General features: G+C 52.5%; 1 protein-coding gene across 1 annotated transcript in view; it reads right to left on the bottom strand.

The window, feature by feature from the left end:
* Window positions 1-331: 331 nt before the first annotated feature.
* ERCC6 (ERCC excision repair 6, chromatin remodeling factor) overlaps window positions 332-21,455 on the bottom strand; it is a 32,985-nt gene continuing 11,861 nt past the window's right edge. The window contains 17 exon segments of the mRNA XM_026687211.2: window positions 332-962; window positions 1,527-1,632; window positions 2,632-2,809; window positions 4,249-4,290; window positions 4,293-4,853; window positions 4,942-5,087; window positions 5,499-5,593; window positions 5,887-6,006; window positions 6,437-6,547; window positions 6,783-7,001; window positions 8,415-8,510; window positions 9,602-9,718; window positions 10,076-10,252; window positions 11,111-11,281; window positions 15,020-15,155; window positions 17,573-17,731; window positions 19,577-19,705. Of these exon segments, the coding sequence (XP_026542996.2) occupies window positions 546-962; window positions 1,527-1,632; window positions 2,632-2,809; window positions 4,249-4,290; window positions 4,293-4,853; window positions 4,942-5,087; window positions 5,499-5,593; window positions 5,887-6,006; window positions 6,437-6,547; window positions 6,783-7,001; window positions 8,415-8,510; window positions 9,602-9,718; window positions 10,076-10,252; window positions 11,111-11,281; window positions 15,020-15,155; window positions 17,573-17,731; window positions 19,577-19,705 (2,980 nt within the window). The 3' untranslated portion in view covers window positions 332-545.

Genomic DNA, 21,455 nt, shown 5'->3' with positions numbered 1-21,455 from the left:
TTTCCTCCTGCTTTTCACCACCTGGTACAAAACTGCGTTCTTCTTACAATCAGGACAAACTCCTACTGAAACTAAGAATCTAGCAGGCCAGGAATCCCAAAACACTGAGAAGTTATAACGGTTATCACCCTTTCTGGGCCAAACCAGGGGACGGGACTTGGGACTTCCCACTTTGCTTCTCTAGGGTCGGAATTCCTGGCATCCAGGTTACACCCTTATGGGACGCCAGAGTTTCTCCGCTCCGAAGGCAATTCGTTCTTACAAAGGCTGTTGATGTACGCGGCTAATCCCTGGGATGTTACTTTAAGGTATTTTCTATTTAGGCACACCGTTCCCACTTTCCAAATTTTATTGCATGATTTACCAGAAAGCTTGCTAGAAATCCACTTTAAGATCCACTTTAATTCTCCCTTAAATAAGGAAAACGTTCGGCTGGTCCCTGGTCCTGCTTTCTAAGGTTGGTGGCGCCCTTTGTGTAGTAGGAGAGGACACACCCAGGGGCCCTAAGACACAACCGGCTGCTGAAAAGCCCCAGCAGGAGAGAGTCAGGTAAATTCTGGCTTGAGCGCCCAAAGCCCTTTGCCGCCTGACTGCCTGTGGAAAGTGCAGAGGTTCCTCAGAAGTTCCCGGAAGGTGCAGCACTGCTCCGTGGTCAGCTTGGACCCAAATTCCTGCAGGATTTCCCGAGTGCTGGCCTGGCCCGGCAGCTGCGCCTGGAAAGCCATGAAGTGCCGGATATCCGAGAGCAGCTCGTCGTGCTCTGTGACCGCAGGGGGGCCAGGGATCCTGTGCTCAAAGCTCCCCTCCGCCGGATCCTCCCTCTGCTGCTGGGATCCCGTCAGGTGGTTCCTCTCCCTCATTCTGGCCAGCAACGAAGACGAGTCCAGCGCGCTTGAAGAGGCCTCTCCGTCGAAGTGAGACCCTCTGCCACTGGCAGGCTCGCCTCGCTCTTTCTCCCCCTCCTGCAAAAAGAAACCAAAATGGTGGGAGGAATTCTCGCCTCAAGAGAACTTAAAACAGTTTTTAAAGTTTTTTCCCCCCCCCTGATTTGTGTGATGCCAGTATCCAAAGAGCAATTCCCGCTATAATCCGGGAAAGTATTTTTTGGGGACGGGATCATTATGAATTCTTCTCAAAGCACTTAGCGCATTTACCAATTTATTAAGGAGAATATTGTGTGGGACTCTGGCTTTTGAAACTGGCTTCCAAAAGGTGGTCCAGGTGTGGTGAACCACTTAGGACCTGCTGCTTCTCCTTTTGGGGGGACCTTTTAAACCTGCATGGCTCTAACCAAGGCACAGGTGTCATGTGAAAGGGGGGGGAAAAGCACACACACACCCCCGTAGACATCCATGACCGAAGAAGCTGTGATCAAGGAGACGTAGCCACATTTATCAAAAGGCCCACCTAGGAGGCGGCTTCCACTGAGGAAGTCAAAAAGGAATTAAGGAGAACGTGGCATGCAAACTGGGAGGGCTGAGGGGCTTTTGCACGGGCGATGAGACTCTCTTTAAGGGGCTTCTTACGTTCACGATGAGTTGCTCCTGTTTCAACTTGCACTTTTTTCCTGAAGCTTGATAGGAGGAAGATGATATCAGAAAATTTGGGTTCCTCTTCTGGCCAAATCGGCTTCTGAAATGAACCAGAAACCAGAGAAGTGTTCTTCACAAACAGATCGCCTGGCATCACAAGGCAGATACGTTTACGCATGGACTGACCACCTTCTAGGGCCAAGTGGCCAAGTGGCCAAGCCGAGGGAGGCTGAGCCCAGGTGCTCCACCCACAGAGGCCACCACCACCTTCTTTCCTGCCCACCTCCCGAGGGCCGTTTTTCTTCCTTATTCCCAGGCAGAAATGGACCTTTTGTCCCTGGGGCTGGGAATTGGGTCTGCCTAACCTAACAAGGGGAAGAGCTAGGGGTGGCCTGAAGCCACCTTCCAACATCCGAGGGGCCTCCCCAGAGAGGAGGAAGGGGCCAAGCTCTTCTCCAAAGGGCCCCCGGAGGCAGGACAGGCAGCAGCAACGGGGGGACACACTCACCCAGGGGAGAAGCAACCTGGAACTAAGGAGGAACTTTCTGGCAGGGAGGACGGCTCCCCTCCAGGAGTTGTGGGGGCTTCAACACGGGAGACTTTGAAGAAGAGACAGAGGATCTCCTGCCTGAGCATTGGGGTGGGCTAGAAGACCTCCAAGGCCCCTTCCAAGTCGGATATTCTGTAACTTATACGTAACACTGACTTGGAACTGGGAATATTTCAGCTTTTGGCAAGCCGGGGTTCTCGTCAGGAAATAAGAAGACATTACCCACCTCAAAAATGAATGGATGGTTATTTTTATTGCGGTCACTGGCCAGAATTTATCTCATAAAATAATGTAAAGATAAATGAGGGGAAGGAAATTTCTCTCGCCTAACAGCCAAGGAGCCTCAGGGTAGCTTGTCCTCCCAGCCTTTTAGGTTTCCAAGCTCTACTTTTTAGACACTAAACTACAGCGTCAGATGCACCCGGAAGAAGCCTGGATTTGCAGCTGGGTTGCCCGTTCCCCTTCTCTCGGCAAAGGCTGGGCCTGGAGAGGCAGCCGAGACCACCCAGTGGACGGCCCTGCAAGCGGTCCAAGAGGGGGGGCCCTTACTTTAACCGGGTGGGGGCGCCATCTGCCCAAGGAGAAGCAGCTCCCCGGTATCGCTGTCGAGAAGCCTTCAGGGCTCGGAGGGCATCTTGAGCCACGCGATTAGCCTCTGCTTCCACCAGCACGTAATCTGGGCTAGACGCTTCCATGATGGCGTCGTGCTTCATGATGCTGTGTATCCCTGGGAGAGAAAGGGATTAGCCACAACCTCTCCATCCCTTTTGTCTGAGGTCCTGCATGTGAAACTCCAACCACTGGCCGGGAAGTGCTGAGCCAGAGTGGACCTGCCTCAACTGGCTGCCTTGCTTCCATTCTGGAAAAGCGGGCATTGCACACGGCCTCCTAAAAATAAAACGGCTCATTGTCCCTGACAAACAAATGCGGAGGATGCCACAACCTGTCCCAGCCGATATCTCCTCGGCTGGGGATTCTGGGAGTTGGAAGTCCACACTTCTTCAGGGGCCACGGTTGAGAAACCCTGGTTACACAAGGAACTCGGGTGACTGGGTGCATAACGGGACTTCCTTGTCTCAACTAATTCACCGTTACAGAGAGATTTCAACATTGGCATTCATGGCTGGCTCATTTCAATAAATCCCACTGTCCGGGGCCAGGAGGCTCCTGGAGAAACTGGCAGAGGCGGTTCCACTGCCGCTGCTGCTGTCCGTAGTTGCGCCATTTTTGAGAGGGGGGCGGCTGGGGCAGTCCCAGGAGCGGGGAGGGGAGCCAGGGCCCTTTCCATCTTCCAAGGGGGGGAGAGGCGGGAGCTGCTGGGAAAGGATAGGGGCTGCCTGCTTGAAGCCCATTGCTGCAGAAGGCCCTCCAAAAGACTGAGGAGCAGGGCTTCTTCTGTGACCCAAGCCAGGCATGGATCGGGTGATATTCAGAGGGCAGGGGATTTGATAGCCGGAATGAATAAAGTTTGCACAAAAGGCCCAGTTGCCTGAGGCAGAAAAAACATTCCGATATAAACTCTATCAAAAAAGCAGTTTACATGTGCTACATTAGCTCAATTTGGATTTCCTAAAGGATTTTATCAAAAGGAGACCAGATCTTGCACCTGGTCCCGAAATCTAAAGCAAAGGGGGGAATATGGTTTCATTTCTTTTCCCTCTTACTGATATACATTAAACAAGGACATCTACTTTCTCCCTTTGATTTTTAACATATTTTAGAACCCTCCATCCTTGCTACTGGACACACTCATATCTGGAGGTTTCTCACTTGTCACTGGAATATAAATTGGAATTAGGAGCTAATATTTCATTGTGCAAGTTGGCCCTGAAGCAAAAGGGCCTTCTTCCTATCAAAAGAGAGCGGATGAATGTGAGTTTTCTAAGCTGGCAAAACTCCAGGCCGACATGGGAGAGTTTCTTTCAGCTGTGACTGGAGTGGTGACAGCAGCATAGGAAACAATTCTGTAGGAAAAACCTCACAGGGTTGTTGTTGAGGGGGGGAAAAATAGGAGGAAGGCAAAACATAACGAACAAACAGGCACGAAGGCACCCAGACTAGAATAAGGTCCCTGCTCTGCCTGTATCTATCAGCAACTATTTTTATAGAAATATAAATGGATTTGTCACATCGGGAAATATTTTTAAACAACAGGAAGAAAGTTACCTGATTTTTTGAAAAGCTTCTCCAAAACGTAATCGTCGCTCTTCGTGGGCTCTTGCGGCTCCTGGCGGTCTCCCTTGGGTACTTTCTCTGCTTCACCAGGTGAGGAACTGGCACCCCCTCGAACCTGGCACCTCGGGAGTGCCTGGGCCTCTTCCCTCGGCCCTCGCCAGCCTCCGGGGCAGAAGCGGGCTCCCTGGGGGGAGTGAGCAGCCCGTGTCCCCTGGCAGCCGGCCTCTCCTGGCTGATCCCGCCTGGGCCGGCTGGCATCGCCCGGCCTTTCCCCTTTGGGGCTGCTGCGGCTGCCTCAGCCGGCTGTGGCCGGGGCTCCCCGGCCGACCCGGAAGGCTCCTCCCCGGCCGCCCTCAGGAACAGACTCCGAGCGGGAATGGGGGGGCTTTGGGCAGCAGGGCCTTTGGGAAGGGGACGAGGGGGTGGCTCTGCGCTTCCCTCGGCCGGCTCCCCTGCCGCAAGGGCCGCCTTCTTTTCATCTTGTCTTGCTCCGGAGGAATCAGTCAGCTTCGCATGGCGCCTTTGGGAAGATCCAGCCATGTTGGCACTGCGACGCTTCAACGGCCGCTTTGGGGCTGGGACATCAGAACCGGTTCCTGAAACACATCGTCCCACAAACCGTCACCGCCTTTCTGCACCCGCCCCTCTCCGCCCGTTGAACTCGCCGCCCTTCCCCCGGCGCACCTGCAAAGATGGCGCTGGTCTCGGTCCCCTGGGCTCCATCTGGAGTGCTGAGGGTGAAGAGCTCGTAGAGGTCGTTGGACTTGAAGAAGCGCCTCTGCTTCGGATCCTTCAGGATTCGGTTGGTCAGGAACTGCTTGAATATTTGCCTGGGGAAACGATGCTTTGTGATCAGGAACGGCCCACGTTTCCTGCTCTACCTAATCTCTCTCTCACACACACACGGGCAATTCCACTATGCATAAAGACCTCAAGGCTTAGAAAATGTTTAAGGAATGGAACGGAACAGGATAAATAATTTCGGTAAAAGTGACCACCTGCTAGTTGTGCTTCAATTCAGAGTTACCCTCAGTTTTCAATCACCGGTTTTCGTCGACCGCAACGTAACCCAGAAAGGCAATGCGATGGCAACCGATGGGATCCGTTACCGAGCCCTCGATCCTCCCTGCCAAGGAAGGCAGAGGGGGCCCAAAGGAAGAAAAGCATCCGGGTCCAGATCCCCAGAGCGACCCCCCTGGCAGACGGGAGGCCGAGGAGGCTGCCAGCCACCTCCCGCTCACCTGTGGTAGATCTTTTCCTCAATGGTCCCTGCAGTGAGAAGCCGATACACGGTCACGTCTCTGGTCTGGCCGATCCTCCAGGCACGTTCCCGGGCCTAAAACACCAAGGCCGGCTTTGCTTTCCAGGCGGCCCAGGAGGACGAGGCGGGCAGCTGCTGGGGTCCAACGCTGCCTCCCAGGCTGCTCTGGAGGCTCCTCCCCACTTCCTCTGGGGGCCCCCCAGCCCTTGGAAAGCTTGCTCTCCTTGCTAACCCCCTCCGAAGCGCCACCTCTTTCCCAGGGCGCAGAGCAGGCGAAGGGCCGCTTTCCCCCTGGGAGTGAGGCTGGGGTGGGGGGTGGGGGTGGCTCCCTGCAGGCCCCCCTGGACTCAATGGAAACAGGGACCCACCTGAGTGTCTGTGCTGGGGTTCCAGTCAGGGTCGTAGATGATCACCCGGTCTGCGCCTGTCAGGTTGATCCCAAGCCCACCAACTCGAGTAGTAAGGAGAAAGACAAATATGGAGACATCCTGTGGTGATTTGCAAGACAAAGCATCCTTAGGAAACGTTTTCAAAGACCCACCTCCCCGCTGCCTTTCGAGGGATGGAGGGCCGGCCTTCCTTCCTTCTTCAATTGGGAGACGGGGCCAACGACGGTCCCGGGCCCTGTCAATTTATTGCCCACTGTTCCAGTCCTGTAACCCACTTAGAGGGGCCTGTGAAGCGGCACCCGAGGCCGAGGGCTCTCGCTAGAGAGGATGACCCAGAAGAGGAAACCCAGAGCGTTCCCTGGAAGAGGGACCCGCGTTGGGGGCATTTGGAGTGAAAACGGAGCCAGCAAACCTCGCAGCTCTGAGCATCCAGCTGGCTGGGCTCGCTTGTGGCTAACCCTGACCAAACCCCTGCGCAACTCCGGCTGAGGGCCGGGCCTCTCAGGCCTTACCACCCTGCGCCCCTCACCTCATTGAACCTGGCAATCAGAGGCTGCCTCGAGGCCACTGTGGTGGTGCCGTCCATTTTGAGGTAGGAGTAGCTTCTTTGCTTTAAAAACACTTCAAGGATGTGCAGCATCTGCAGCATTGAAGGGGGTGGGGGGGTGGGGGGAGAAACCCCACAGGGGCCTCTGATTATGGCCTCTAGCAGCAGCACGGAGGGCAGGAAGCGGGTCTGGCCTTCGTTTAGCAAAAGGCAGCCACGGGTGAGCCAAAGAGCCCCTGGCATAGAAGGTGCCTCCTGGGGGCCACGCCCCATATTCCCCCCAATGCCCTGGCCCCGTGGCGAGGGGGGGCCCGTCTCAGAGGCTGACCTGCCTGGACTGGGTGAAGAGCAGCACCCGGTGGCCCTGCTTGTGCCAGATTTTCAGCAGGGACTCCACAACGATCAGTTTCCCAGAGCGCTTCCAGAATCCAAAGCGGTCTTCTTCTTGTAGGTCTCCCTCGGGGGTCCCCTTCAGAATCTTAGGGCCACCGGAGAAGATGTCTGGATGGTTGCACAATTTTCTTAGGGCTATGAGCCCTGGGAAAATCTGCACGGAAAACACAGGCGGACAAAGTCCCGTTCCGAAGCCTCTGACGGACAGAGGGGGTTACGGACCGACTGATAGGTAATGATTCCCAACACAAGTTCCCCTCAAGAGCCCCAAGAGACAGGTGGGGGTTACCTGTGGAGTTCCACGTCAGTATCAGGACGTTGCCCACCGAAGGGCAGTCATACCTGGAGGGCGAAGTCAGCAGGGGGAGAATCCCGTCTCCTGCGCAGAGGCTCTGAGGAAGTTCTGGACACACAAAAACGCAGCCCCTCCCTCCCCCTCCCCCTAGAGGTTGGGAAACGTGCCTTGCAGGTTTGTTAAGAGAAAATCACAAACGTCCTTTAAAGTCCCACCTGAATGTACCTAAGAAAATGAGCGTCCCAGAAAAACGCAGGTAGAAACTTATCAATTTTACAGAGAGAAACAGACCACTGGAGACAACATAAATGAAAGAGACCGGGAAACCGTTAAAAGTTAAAAAGAGGTAGTGAAAATGCAAATAATCCTTGGTGGAAACGTAAATGAAGTAAATGAAAAAGAGTTGGGTGGCTCCTCCAACACCCTCCCGTCAGCTTTCGCGCCTGAGGCCAGACTCGAACTGGAGCCGGAAGGGCAGAACTAGTCCAGGGGCCTTAAGCCCCGGAACAACCTGGCGCTACAACACGGGGACCGTTAGCTGCAGCTGGCAAACGGCTGCCACCTTCTCTGAATCCCCAGCGTGGAGCGGCTGCCTTGGGGAGGACAGGAGCCTCGTGTGGCGGGGATGGCGCCCCCTCAGAGCCAGTCTTGGCCTCCGAATGAACAGCCCCCCACCTCCTGCCTTGCTGTTTACCCGTGTTAACTTTCTCCTTCTCCCCTTCCAGGTATTCACCGCCTCCGGGAAGCACATTAAGTCGTCTGTCCCATAACCGATTCAGTTTGGAAGGAGATGGGCAGTTGGGCATCGTTGTCATGTGACGGGAAGTGACCCCCACGTGGCCTGAGTCCCCAGTTACTTCATAGAGGTTTAAAGCGGGGGAGGGGGGGATTGGAGCCCTTTGATCCCTGATATCGGAGCTCAAGCTTTCCTCCCCTGCATCCTGAGCGGCATTTTCACTCGGGAAGGAGGGACATCTTCCTTCCTTCCTTCCTTCCTTCCTTCCTTCCTTCCTTCCACAACCCTTCCAAGAGACGGAGGAGGACCGAGGCCACGTATCCACAAATCCCGCTGGAGGTTATCGGGGAGAGCAACCCATTCATGCCCCAGAATGGACAGAAAGGTACGCAGAGGTACAGTGAGGGGGGTTAGTTTAAATTGGTTCAATTTTCTTTCTTCAATCGCCTGCCTTCCATTTATTCTACTGCAAATGGCAAAAATATTAGCCCTTTTCTTTGGGTAGCCTCTCCAATGCATTAATTTACCGCATGTACCTGCATTTCTCTATTGAGAATCTGATAGACTTCTTTGGAATCAATAAATTTTTTGTAAAGTTGCAGCTGTTCAGCCGTCAAGCGACAAAATAAGACCTAAACAAGAGACATTGAAGAAATTACTATACTCACCTCGTACCGTAAGCCCATACTATAAAGCAATGAGACCACACATTCACATCTTCTTCTCCTCCCGAAGAGTTTACCACGCGTGGCTTTCGTGACTGGGACTGGCATCTCCGCGGTGCCAATCTCCGAACCCCTCTGCTTGCCTAGGAGAACTCGCGGTGTGTGTCAGGCCCCTCTCAGGCAGCAGGGAATCCCACTTTATCTGCCAGCCTGGCTTTTAATTAATTCCAGTTTGTGAGACGGGTCCTCCTGCCTGTGGATCTCGGAGGGCTCTACCCCAAGCAATATGGCAATCCCCTACCAAGAGGTGCCACTCTCCAATACCACCCCACACGCCTCGGCCTTCGGGGCACCGGGATTTCAATTTTAACTTACGTTTTTAAAGTTAACTACCGTAAGTTTAAGTATTCGCTGGAAGTAGGTTATAAAATGAACAGATTTCTTCTCTTGTAACGTAACCGTTGATAGGCATTCATTATGCACTCGAAATTTTCTCTGATATTTGGCAGCAGGTTGTAAATGAGTGAAAACAATATATCAGAAAATTGTTTTTTGTGTTTTATGAAGTAAGCATACCCAGAGGGCCTGCTGAGGTGAGCAATTATAGAAATCAAACAAACAAAGAAAGCCTCTATTTTCAGATTTCTTGGGAGGTGTTTGCAAAATAATTCATGCCATATAATCAACAAACGGTGCTGCAGGTTGTAATTCGGCGTCACCTGTGAGCACAGCTGAGGAGGCCTCTGAGGGGCCCCCCGTGGCTATCGCTGGGATCTCCTCCAATTAAAGACTCATTTCCAGGATTTCTATCCACTTGAACAAGGGTCAACCGGTCTGCAAGAGCCCTGATTTTACTTTATTCCCAACTTTAAGGGCTATTAATGTTTTATTCTGCTAGGCCAGAATTTCCTGAAGGCCGTAAGTGGCTTCGAAGGTGACCCCTGACCCAGTGGAAGGGAGAGGTTGTGTGTGTCCACAGGCACTTTTCTCCTTGGGAAGCTCAAAGCATTTTTTCATGTGGACAAGTAAACAGGGAAATTGTACAAAATTAAAGGTACCTGCTCATTTTTATCCGGCAAGGAGAGGCTCATCTGAACATCTGCCTTCATTCTGCGCAGCAGGTAGGGGTTAATCGTATCCCGTAAAATACAGGCACACTTATACGCGGTTTTCACCTTTGAGGGGGGGGGGGGAAATGCCAGTGACTTTACTAAAAGTGTTTTCCTTTTGGATTCCAGCATGGGGATGATGGGGGGATATGGATAAAAGAAACAGGGGAGGACAACACACACACAAAAAGCGAGGAAGGTACCCAGGGGAGAGACTTCCCGTCTTCTACGAACGCCATAACCGCCATCTCCAACCCCTCCCTCCGCCTGGCCTAGCAGAGCTCCCTTCTTCCCGTAAACAAAACACTTCAACCAACAAACCCCGAAATCAGCAGGGCCTTCTTGTGCCTCTTGCCAGCAAAGGGCCGAGGGAGGGGGGGGTTTCCGGGGGTTGGAGGGCTTGGGGACCCTCCTGGTCGTTACCTGGACCGGAGAGGCGTTGGAATATCCCCCCATGGTTATGGGGACCGAGAACTGCTCCAGGAAGACCGGGAGGGTCCCCAACTTCCCCGGGAACACAAAATCAAAGAGGGACCACAGCTCCTTGAGGTGGTTTTGCAGAGGGGACCCAGACAAGATGATCCGGTGGGGAGTGGAGAACTGCAAGGGGAAGAAAAGGAACGGTCAGCTCCCACTGAAACCAAAGACACCACTCTGCCGGAATCATGCGACCCGGTCTCTTCAAAAGGGCGACCTGTGTGGGATTAAAATGAACTAAAATCATCACAACAGCTTTGCAGAATTGCTCCACGTGATTATTCTTTCTGAGATTCTATTTTTCAAATACTCTCAATTCCACTGCCTCCTATGCAATTTCATACATGGAGAATAATTTTCTCTTAATTTATAGCTGATTTAAAAAAATAAAACTCTTTATGCATTAGTAGGGTTGAGATTTAGACCTTCCAAATTCAAAGCATTATTTTTTATGTTATTTAATGAAACCATTTCCTAAAATTCAAATATAATATGTGAAAAGATACAAAGTGAGTTTATCACTGAATTCTCTCTGAATAAAGCAAAGTATTTCTTGGAAAAGCTTGGAAAGTCTTTTTCTCCCTCAACCGTCCTCTTTTTAAACAGGGGAATAAATTTGTTCAACGCAAAGAAATAGCGTCATAAAGGATTTTGTAGAAGTAGCGAAGAGATAAGGATGGAAATCCTGTTGTTGCTGAGTGCCCTTTGCAAAACTTTAGTTGCAGAGATTATAGAACTCATTCATTACCCTCATTAACCTCACTAGGGAAATAAACACATCCACTTCACGTAAAACTCCAAGGATATGGGCTACGTATAATCTATACTCTACATGTTCTTTGGCTCCGAATTATGTACACAGACATCCAGGTATTATATCAGACCTGGCTTGGATAGTATTTAATGGAAGACGGCTGTCAGATGGCAAGTAACAATCCAAGGCTTCCCATCTTTTTTTCTTTTTTCTTTAAGGAATCCCACCTGTTTGCAAGCCAGGGTAACTGCAGCCTTGGGATTCCGAATTTTATGCCCCTCGTCCAGAATCACGTAATGCCAGTTGTACCTCTGAAGATTGTCTTGCAACAAGCGAATGTAAGAATAGGAGGTTATCAAGATTCCATTGCAGGCCACAATTTCACGAATCAGTTTTACCTGCAAAAAGATTATTTTAAGATTATTAAATGGCTCCATGATTTTCTTGCATAGCTAAACAAACTGAACAGTTGCCCTGTATTAAATTAGAAACAAAGTGAGATCTTAAAGAATAATAAGGATGACAGTGTGGCGATGACACCGCGTGATTACGTGGACCGTAAACCACAGGGAATCGGCCACACAAGGAATCAGGTCACACAAACCGACTTCTTAAATGAAAGGTAGAATGCAGGCACGCCAGAGGGGATTCTTTAACAAGGTGGCCCTTTGCCAAAGGCTCAGGCATCAGGACTCCCAGACCCCCCTTCATGGCGGCTGCTGCTGAGCCCAGGGGCCACCTATGCTATCTCTGCACAGGGGGTTTTCCTGCCCAGGTGCAGGGCCTCGCTCGTCTCGCCACTGGGCTACCACTGGCTGGGTGGGGGGCCCATGCTCCAGCCTTTCAAGGCCCTCCTGAATCTGGGGCCTACCTTCCAAAGTGTTGGCAATCCCCCCACCTCCCCCCCCCTCCAGTGTCATCTGCAAATCTGATGAGGAAATTTCCTGGGGGAGGGGAGATGCTCAAGAGGGACACCCAGCAGCCCCCCATGTAGCCTCCCCCCCCGTGTTACATTCAACTATGGCTGGGTGATGAATTACGTGCTGCTTTTCAAGCCACCCCTGAAAGAAGCAGAAGGAAAAGCCGGCAAGAGAAGGAAAGAGGACGCCACACAAGGTGAGGCCTGGGGCGTTTTGCAGCTGTTGAGCTGGGTGCGACTCCTCCATCGAGTGGGGGGGGGGGCAGAGGCTGGTGAAGAAGCGACCTGTGAGTGGCCAACCAAGGGAAGACTTCTGGGAGAGCAGAAATCTCCATTTACAAGTCATTCTCAGGCACAGAAGAAAACCAGAGCTGCCAATGGAGCAGAAAATGATCCATTTGTGAGGCCCAATTTAAGACGGCCGTAAATGTGCATTCACTTATTTGCCAGTTAAAGACAAATCTCTGCCTCTATGGACACACAAACGTACACAACGCACACACGGACAGTGCTTTTCACGAATGACTGCTGCCTTTGTCGTATGTTGTGTGTCTGCTGCCCTTATGTGAACGGGGCCAGAAATGTTGGGAGAAGGGAATTAGCTTTGCCCAAGGATTGCTTTGGTCACAGGCTGGGGCGGGTTTTGTGTCCTCGCAGAGCTCTTCTCATCGCTCTTGCTTGCTGCGCCCCACAGAACTCAATGGGAGCTTCCACTGCAGAGCACCGAAAGCAAAACTGGAAAATGGGTCCCTAGGCGACCGTTTGGATTCAGGGCTGCGGGGAAACCGCCGGGCTTCCAAACGCCTCTACAACTCTGGAAACACCCAGGTTACAAGGAGGAGCCCATTTCAAGAAAAGTGCAGCCCCCACGGTTTAAGCCTTCTGGGTCTCTTGTAAACTTTCTGGCCGTGTTAGCAGGGAGGTCCAAAGACAACCAGCACCTCCGTAGGTCAATCCAAGCTGCCTTGTTGCTCCTTCTGCGTCGCCAAATTCCTCCTTTCCCACCGTTGGTTCCTCTCTTAGCAGGTGAGGTTGCAAGAGACAAGACGAAATAGGACTTCAGGCACTAGACACGCCCTGCCCCGACAGGTAGTCCTCGACTTTTGGTTCCTTTAGTGACTGTTGGAGGTTGCCATGGCACTGACAAAAGGCACCGGTGGCTGTTTTCCCATTTCGCAGCCCCCACAGCCCCGCCGGGTCACAGGATCAAAATTCAGGCGCTTGGCAGTTCTGCTTCATAATTATGACGTGTGCTTCACTTAACAACTGTGGCAAGAACGGTCGTCCATTGGGACAAAACGCCCTTAACAGCAGAAAGCTTGGGCTCAATCTGTAAGTCAAGGACTATCTGGACTAAACATAAAGATGGCTGAAAACGTAGGTGCCACTACGTGCAGGGGCTGGTCTGGAGACCATCTAGCCTGACCCTCTCAGAGACGGCACCCACTACTACGTCATCCTTAAGAAAAGGCCGTCCAGCCATTTAGATGCCCTGCCTGCACCTCCTGCTCTTATCACCCCTGAAGGCAACCGGGGTGGGTGGGGGTGGGATTTGCAGAGCGTGCCCTCCCAGGCAGGTCACTGGCAGTGGGGAGCCTCTGGGGCCCCCGGACTCCTCCAGCCAGCCTCCTCCGAGGCGGCCCCTGGCCCAGGGAAGGGCTTCCTCCCCCCACCGGCAGGAGCTGCTGACGTCTCTGCTCAGACCCAAGGAGGAGAGACTGTCTGAGGCGCTTTCAAATTAAAAGCTTGTAGAGCGCGTAACCTCTCCTAGATTTTGCAATTAATAGGGTATGTCTGCAATTATCCTGACTCCAAGGAGAAGGAGGAGGAGGAGGAGGAGGAGGAGGAGGGGCTGCCCCACTGTCATTAAAAGATGCTCTGCGGAAGGGAGGGGAGGGAGGGAGGGGAGGGAGGGAGGAGGGCTGCTGCTCTGGCAGAGGCTCAGGAGACCAAACCCTCCTAGAGGGCAATCAAAGCAGAGGCAGGAAACAGCATCCATAAATCACACTGTCAGCGGAGGAGGAGGAGGAGGGAGGGAGGGAGGGAGGAGCAGCCAGGATGGCCCAGCAAAGCCACTCACAAGGCAGGCAGGCAGGCAGGCAGGCAGGCAGGCAGGCGCAGCACAGCCCAGGCCCACTCTGGCTCCGGGGTTTACCCAGGCTGTAATTAATTAAAATTTCCTTCAAGCCAAAACTTTATTAAAGCAGAGGTTGTGCTGACAAGGAAGGAAAAGGCGGGCAGGCCATTCATCACGGCCACTTCTCCCCTTCAGCTGAGGTGAAACCCACCACGCCCCTTCTCAGTCCTGGAAGGGAAGGGGGCCCTTGGGGCTCCCCGGAGGGGCTCCCCCAGGCGACCCCGGCCTCTGCCCTCCCCTCTCCTGCCGGGCTCACTCCTCCCTTCCAGACTGCTCCACGACTGGTGCCGTAATAAGCGCCCCCCCCGCTCAGCCCACCGGAGGGAAGGGGGGCAGGGCCGTCCCAAGGAAAAGGGAAGGACCCTCAAACCTTCAACATCTGTCATAACTTCGAACAGCCACTAAGTGACCGGTTGTTAAGCGAGGACTACCGTTAAAATTCTGGCTATTATTAATACATTGGATGTTCAGGGACCATTGTCAACAGGGCTGCCTAAAGCTATAAAATGCGTAAGAAATGGAAGAATAATTTGGACCTCTGAACCTACAAAAATCTAACATTACAAGATAATCCCAATTAAAATACTCTGTCCACCTGCTTGACAATTGGGCCCTATATTATTCTCTTGGCCCGATTTAGTTCTAACAGGGCACTTGAGACGTTTTGTTGAATATCCTGTTCTTGCACTTCCGACACAGGTGCCTCTTCACACGGGACACCTGAAAGGCAGCCAAGAGGGACTTAGCCACCCAGGGACGGCAGGGAGGGGGAGGCCAAGGGAGGAGGGGGAGGGGCCCTCACGGACCCTGAAAGAGGAATGGCCCGAGCAAAGGGGATTTCAAATTTCCAAACTCTGGGAAGGCACTGCACAATGGCCCAAACTTTCTGTGGAGCTCTGAAGGCTGTGAAATTACTGCTTTGGGTTAATGTGCACAAGCAGCCTGCAGTACACATCATTTGAAATAACCAGGACTGCTCCTGTATGGGGATATTTCCTAAATGCACGGAGAGCTTGGAAGGCTGACGTTGACGGAGTCGTGAGAAAGAAAGAAGGAAAAAGAGAGAAAAAGGGCAGGTACCTTTTGGTCAGCGTAAGAGCCCGTCTCGTGTAAAACGGCCACTCTAAACGGGGGCCACCAGGCGTGGAACTCCTTCACCCACTGGTGCATGACGGTGGTTGGACACACGATCACCGTGGGACCCAGCCCGCTGTGCCTGGGGCAGACAGGAGGAAGGGCGGAATCACCACTTGCCTACTAGGAGGAAGCCATCCCCGCGCCCAATTTACCAGAGGCAAGGCGCGTCCTCATCGTCCTTTTTGTCCACGAAATCTTTTAGGGGAAGGACCGTCCACCGAAGGGCACCAGGCAGTCCAGCAGGCAAAGCGGCGGCTGAGCTCAGCAAAATGGCAGCTTGCTCTTGTAGTGCGCGGCTGCCCAGTTGGGTCTTGGGAGAGAGACGGAAGTCCGGCAGGCTCTTCCCACCAGGCCTCTCCCAGACGCACCCAACGGTCGATCCGCTCAAAGGGGCTTTTCATTCCCCCAAAGGCAGCTGGACCGTTTTTCCCCACGAGGAGGAAGAGGCGAACCTTTGGCTTCCCACCCAAGAAGCTTCATCGGAGGAAAAACGCCACGTCTCGTTCTTCGTCCTCAAGGAACGAAACAGCCCAGCTGCCTTGGGGGAATGAAAAGCCCCCCGAGAGAAACCGTCACCGGCACGGCCGAGGGCCTCCACAGGCACCCAGGGACCAAGCGGCTCAATGCCCAGAACCAATCAAGCTCACGGACAGAGGGAGGGCAGGCCAGGGGTCCAGGGCACCCAGGGGGAAAACCCCAGAGCCCGGCCTGCCCGCCCGGATCCTCCTCCCCCTGGGCCAAGGGAAAAGGCCTCAACCCTTGACGCGTTGTGCTGCTCCGCCACTGGCTGCAATGCTCCGGCCCAGCATCCTCGTCACAAGGCCCGCCTGGGACTGGCAGCCGGGGGGGGGGGCCTCGGGGGTCACGCCTCATGCGGAGGGCGGATCTCTCGGCCGCCAGGGATTCGGGATCCTTTTCATGAATGAAAGCTGAAGGACATCGAAGCCAAATTTCTCTTCTCAAAACTTGCTGCAATTTTTTAAAACTCCACGCTAAGATAGGATGCTTGCAATTTGGCAAAGTACTAAATGCGTAATTAAGACTATGACACAACAGTCACTATTTCTTCTCCTGGGTGGGAACAAGGCTTCTATTTATGCAAATTGTAATTATAATCTCTCTCTTTTTTCCTTCTTATCCATGTCACATCAGGTCCTGTTTGTGGCCCACAACTGCAACTTGCTTATCAAGCCATTATCTATCCTCCCGCAAGACTTCCAAATTTAATTTCTTTGCAGGACTTTTCTGCAGCAGCATCAATACCGTGGAAGAGCCTCCCTGCAAAGCTGAAATTCAATGTCTCTTATCTTTTTACTTTTTATTGGAAACGGTGAAGACCAAAAAGTTACAGCCAGCCTTCTCCGGACTGATCTTCAGGGTTTTTACCGTTTATTGTCAATATCATCAATGAAGCGCACAGACTTTGCTTTGGTGTTCTTGGGTTTTCTCGGTCGTCCACAGTGTCTCACGTCCCCCGGCCTTTCCCAAAGGCAACTGGAACGCCTTTTGCACGGGGATGGGCAACTACGGCGTCTCTTAGGACCTGTGGACTTCAACTCCCAGAATTCCTCAGCTCTTGTCACAAGGCCAGAAACCGGACTAGGATACCACAGAAAACTTAGGTGGGTTAACTATCTACACTGCATTGGTCTGCAGTGCCCAACGCACGCTGTATAGTCTCTCCCCCCCCCACCCCCTTTGGGAAATCCCCTTCCTTGAATGATTAATGTGGGCGTCTCCAGGTGTGCCTGCCCTTCAAGGGGATGGAAGTGGGGGGAGGCGGGGGGGGGACGACGACACCAGCAGGAGGGGACTGACCAGCAGCGAATTGCTCTGGAGGGCATTTCATTACTACTCCCTTGATTTTGCATTCGCATCTCTGCCTCCAGGCCCGGTTACTGGAAAACCCAAATCGTTAAGCTGATAAAAAGTTAAAATCTCTCATCCAAGCTGAAAGGCTCTGGCTAAACAGGAGCCCTGGTTTTCCTTCCCTGCCCAGGAATTTCACTCGGGCACCTCCACAGAGGGGACCCTGTCAGTCCTCCAGGAAGTTTCACAGTATACTTTACGGTGTGATCATTCAAACTGGCCCTGATCAAATATATCCTACCTTCTCACCCAGAGCACGCCTACCTACGTGCACCAGTATCACCAACACTGTAAACTAGAGTAGCAGGTAAACTATCAGTACTGCAAGTAACCTTGTGGCGCTGCCCAGACTGACAAACAGATCTGACCCACCGTATCTGGTGAGGCTCAGCTACAAAACGAAGCACCGATGCCTGGAATTCATTAAGAGTGTGACATGTTTAATTTTTCCTGCCCTCCAGCTCCACTGTCTCATAAAAAAAATGCTTTGATGTTCCCCAGTAAGAATTAAAGAAATATTGTAATTGAAATGTCATTAATAATGAATGCGTTTCTTCTCTATGGCAATACACCCCATGAAATATTCATCGCGTTTCACAGACGGAGGGTCTGCGGAAGAGCACTTGCCTGTAATTTGTGCCGCGAGTCCTGATCTTGCTGTAACTCAGGCCTGCCAAGAAGACAATTATCTGGATGGTCTTCCCCAGGCCCATCTCGTCTCCCAGGATGCCTCCTACCTGCTGGCAGTGCAGCTCCCACAGCCACCTGACACCTGTCTGCTGGTACCTGCAAAGAGGGAGGGAAGCCGCTGAAGAGAGCGGAGGGAGCACATGAGCCTCGCGCCCGGCCTCCTCCTCCTCCTCCGACCATCCCACCCGCGTGGACTTTGCAGTCAGAAGGGCTCTGAGTTCCACGAAGGGCCCCTCACGATGCGCAACACGAGGGCTGCTCCGTTGACCGTCCCCATCTTTCATCGGGTGGATCCGCAGGGACCGGGGGGCTCTTAGCAGCCTAGCAAGTTGCGGGGAGAGGTTGAAACGCAACAGCGGCTTCCTAGTAACCAAAGGGCCTGTTCCCAGGGACCTTAAAGAGCCAAAGGCTTTCTTCAAATTAAGGTGATGTTTTATTAATTGCACTTCCGTGGCAGGATGATGGCCGGGTTCCAGACAGACAGCGTACTTTTGATGGATCGAAAGAAAGGGGATTGCAAACAGGTGGCAGGGATGGCAAGGGGTTACATAGATCAGGCTGAGTATTTCTGTTTTTCCTCCGGTGGTTTTTTTTTTTTGGGGGGGGGGGATTAATATTATCTTCTTATTTTAGGTGCAGTAATTTACTGTATAAGAGCCCTTTTACCCAGTTCTTCCCTCAAAATGGCAGGAAACTGACAAACAGTTGAGAGTGTCCAACCATGTGCAATAACCTCATCAAATAACCATGGTTTATGAATAAAATCGAATCCACACATTTTGCGAAGTCATCCTGTGGTTTATTTGGCCTTAGCTAAGGTTTCATCCAGGCCCTGCAGCACAGAAACCATGGTTTAGGGAGTAACATGCTGTGTAATTCCAGACAAGTGTAGATTATTCAGCAATCATGGTTAGGAAATCAGGGTTTACCAAACTATATGAAACCACAGAAACCTCTCCTTGGAGGGTCTCCTTGGGGGGTGAGAAGAGCACTGAAACGAGTGTTGACACAAGTTCCAAGCCAACTAAGCTGAATTAAAATAGGCAGAAGCAGGAGGCCCCTACCTGGTAAATAAATTATGAGGGAAAATTCACCAACTAGAGGCACTTCTCCAGATTAAAGCAAATAAATAATTCCAAATCCATGACCGAAGCTATCAATTAATCAACTGCAGCTTGAAAACGGAGCACTACTTTTGTGTTTATCCAAGAGACGGTCTCCCCTTGTGGCTCTCCTGTTAAAAGGGGCTGTGGTGCTGCCAGTCTCGGCCCTCGGGCTCTACACCGAGAGCACATGCCCCCCCCTGGGGGGAGGGGAGAAAGATGGGAGCCAAGCACAGTGTGTCAGGTAACGTTTCTCACAATGACCACCTGGAAAGGGAGGCCTTCGCGGGCCAGGGGAAGCAGCCACCTCCAAGCGAGGACCGGGGGGACACCATACAGAAGCAGTGATGAGGCAGGCAGCTAGGAGAAAGAGGGAGGTTCACCCACCCTGCCCCCCCCCGGTCAGGAACAATTGGTGGGAACAAGGAGGAGGCCTTCGAAAGCCTCATCTGACCACCCTAGAGGGCAACTGCTATGACTGCACCTCAGGGCTGACTGGGGCGGTCAAGAGAGGTCGGAAGGACACCGTCCTCGGAAGAGGCGGAGGAGGGAGAGGCGGAGGGATTTGCAGCCGCTCCCTCCGGCCAGGGACTCCAAAATGTATGGCTAACGTGGTCTGCTTGTGACTTCCTGTAACTTTTTCTCACTCCCCAATACACTTTTCAACATTTTCCCAAAACTATTCTTGCACAAAGGAAGGAAGGAAGGAAGGAAGGAAGGAAGGAAGGAAGGAAGGGAGGAAGGGAGGAAGGAAGGAAGGAAGGGAGGGAGGGAGGGAGGGGTTTTTAAAATAAAACTTTTTAAGAAGGAGAGCTAGTATATCTTTTCATATACCTACTTGTACAGTTTCTTGAAGAGGGAACCTGGAACTTTAAAACCCTCGAAAAATTCCGCATCGCTTTCGTCAGACTCTTCAGCCGTGCTCCGACACCCCCTTTGGCCTGTTAGTTGCTGCCTGTGCCACCTCCTGAAATTAAGGTAAGAATCAGCACAACATCACTGAAGTTAGAAAACCCGATACTTCAGGCAGCTCACGGGGAACAAAGAGTAAACGTGAAAAGCATATTTTACGTGCCTCATCTCGTCCTCCTCAGAGCACAGCCAGGTCATTCTGGAAATGGGACAAAAATTTAGGCCAAACAAATCGACGTTTACGATATCCAGGCCCACCCTAAGCATCCTAGAGGTTAACCCCAAGGCCCAGTAAAGGGGAATCCATTCCCTCCCAGGACTTCTCTTCCTTGAAGGAAAGGGAACTGGAGCTAACGATTCTGCCTCCCTCCACGTTCAGCCAGGCGAGGCGAAGGGCAGGGGGGTTTGTATGCACAGGTGCAGCCTGCCCCATCCTCATCCAGACCCTAAGATCGGGGCCACAACGCTTCCATCCCTCCCCCCAATTCATCCCAACTCAATACCCGAGGCATCCTGTGACTCCTTCGACCCGACCTCACAGGCTGGTCATTCAAGGGAACCGTGCAGGGATCCTTGTGGAAATTCTGGCCGGAGCTCCTAGGCAGGGGAGCCAGAGAAGGGGGTCCTGGGGGGGGTCCACGCCCTCTGTGCGCCTTGACTCAGCCTTGACTCAGCCTTGCAGCTACGCGACAAATCCATGCAGTTGAATGGCGGCAGGCCATTGCCTTCTCCCTAGGGCCGAGGGAAGTGACTGGCCCTAGCTGGCTTCCGTGCCCAAAAGCAGGACTAAAACTCCTGCTGCCCCCCTCCTGGTCCAGCACCTTCACTATTATACCCCAAGCGAGCCGTCCGGGAGAATTAACGGAATTAACGGAATGGTTTCCTAATACAAAAGTACTCTGCGTATGAGGGTTTTGAACTTATATGAGGAACAAGAAATGGTTTCTCACAAAAATTCAAATTATTTTGCTATGTGGAAACTAGATAGTTCGTGAAAGAGCAGATTAATTTTATGGCTTGATTCATTCTAATTAAAAAAAAAACACCAAGTTTTGCACTCTCCAGAGGATGAGGATAGAGGGTGGTGCCCTCCGGTGCGTAAGGGACTCAGCCCCCACTGCTCTACATCTGAACTGGCTCTTCAGCAGGAGAGAGAAACCGCCCAGCAATCTCTCCCCAGACAGAAGCAGAAAAGTGAGAAGGAAGACAAAGAGCAACAGGGGGGCTGCCTTCTGCTTTGAAATCCTCAGTCCTTTTTTTTAATGACTGAAAATGTAACCTACGGGTTTTTTTTAAAAAAAATACAAGTTTGTCGCCTTTTAAAGGCCATGATGGCAATGCCCACCCCTCCCTGCGCGTGCCCCGAGCGTAGCTCTGTACTTGCAGAGAAGGCGACCGTCTTTCTGAGGGAAGAAGCCCCGAGGAGCCAGCCAGGAACCGCCCAGGGAGGCCAAGGCCCGAAGGAAGGAAATGGCAGGAAAGGAAGCCAATGCCCCCCCCTCTCAAAACAGGGCCCCTCCCTCAAGCCCCGGGAGAAGGGGGCCTGGGAGCGCAGGGACCCCGCTTGCCATTACGGCTGGGGCTTCAGGGGACACGGCTGGGATTTGCTGTGGGATGCTTGGTTTTATCATGGTTTTGTGAGCCACCCAGAGTTGTAGCGCATGAACACATAAACAAAGTAATTCACGTTATGACATTTGGGTGTTTTGCACCCCTGTGTTCCCTGAGCCTCCCTAACTTAGAAGAGCTGAACCCCTTCTCCATGAGCACAACACTAACCGGGGACGCAACTGCGGCCATCAGCC

This window comes from Notechis scutatus, chromosome 5 (assembly GCF_049901735.1).
Source record: "Notechis scutatus isolate UNSWTSFEM ecotype Mainland chromosome 5, rNotScu1.2, whole genome shotgun sequence".
NCBI classification, from domain to species: Eukaryota; Metazoa; Chordata; class Lepidosauria; order Squamata; family Elapidae; genus Notechis; species Notechis scutatus.
The sequence above is the reverse complement of the archived record's forward strand: the minus strand, read 5'-3'. Positions and strand labels throughout refer to the sequence as shown.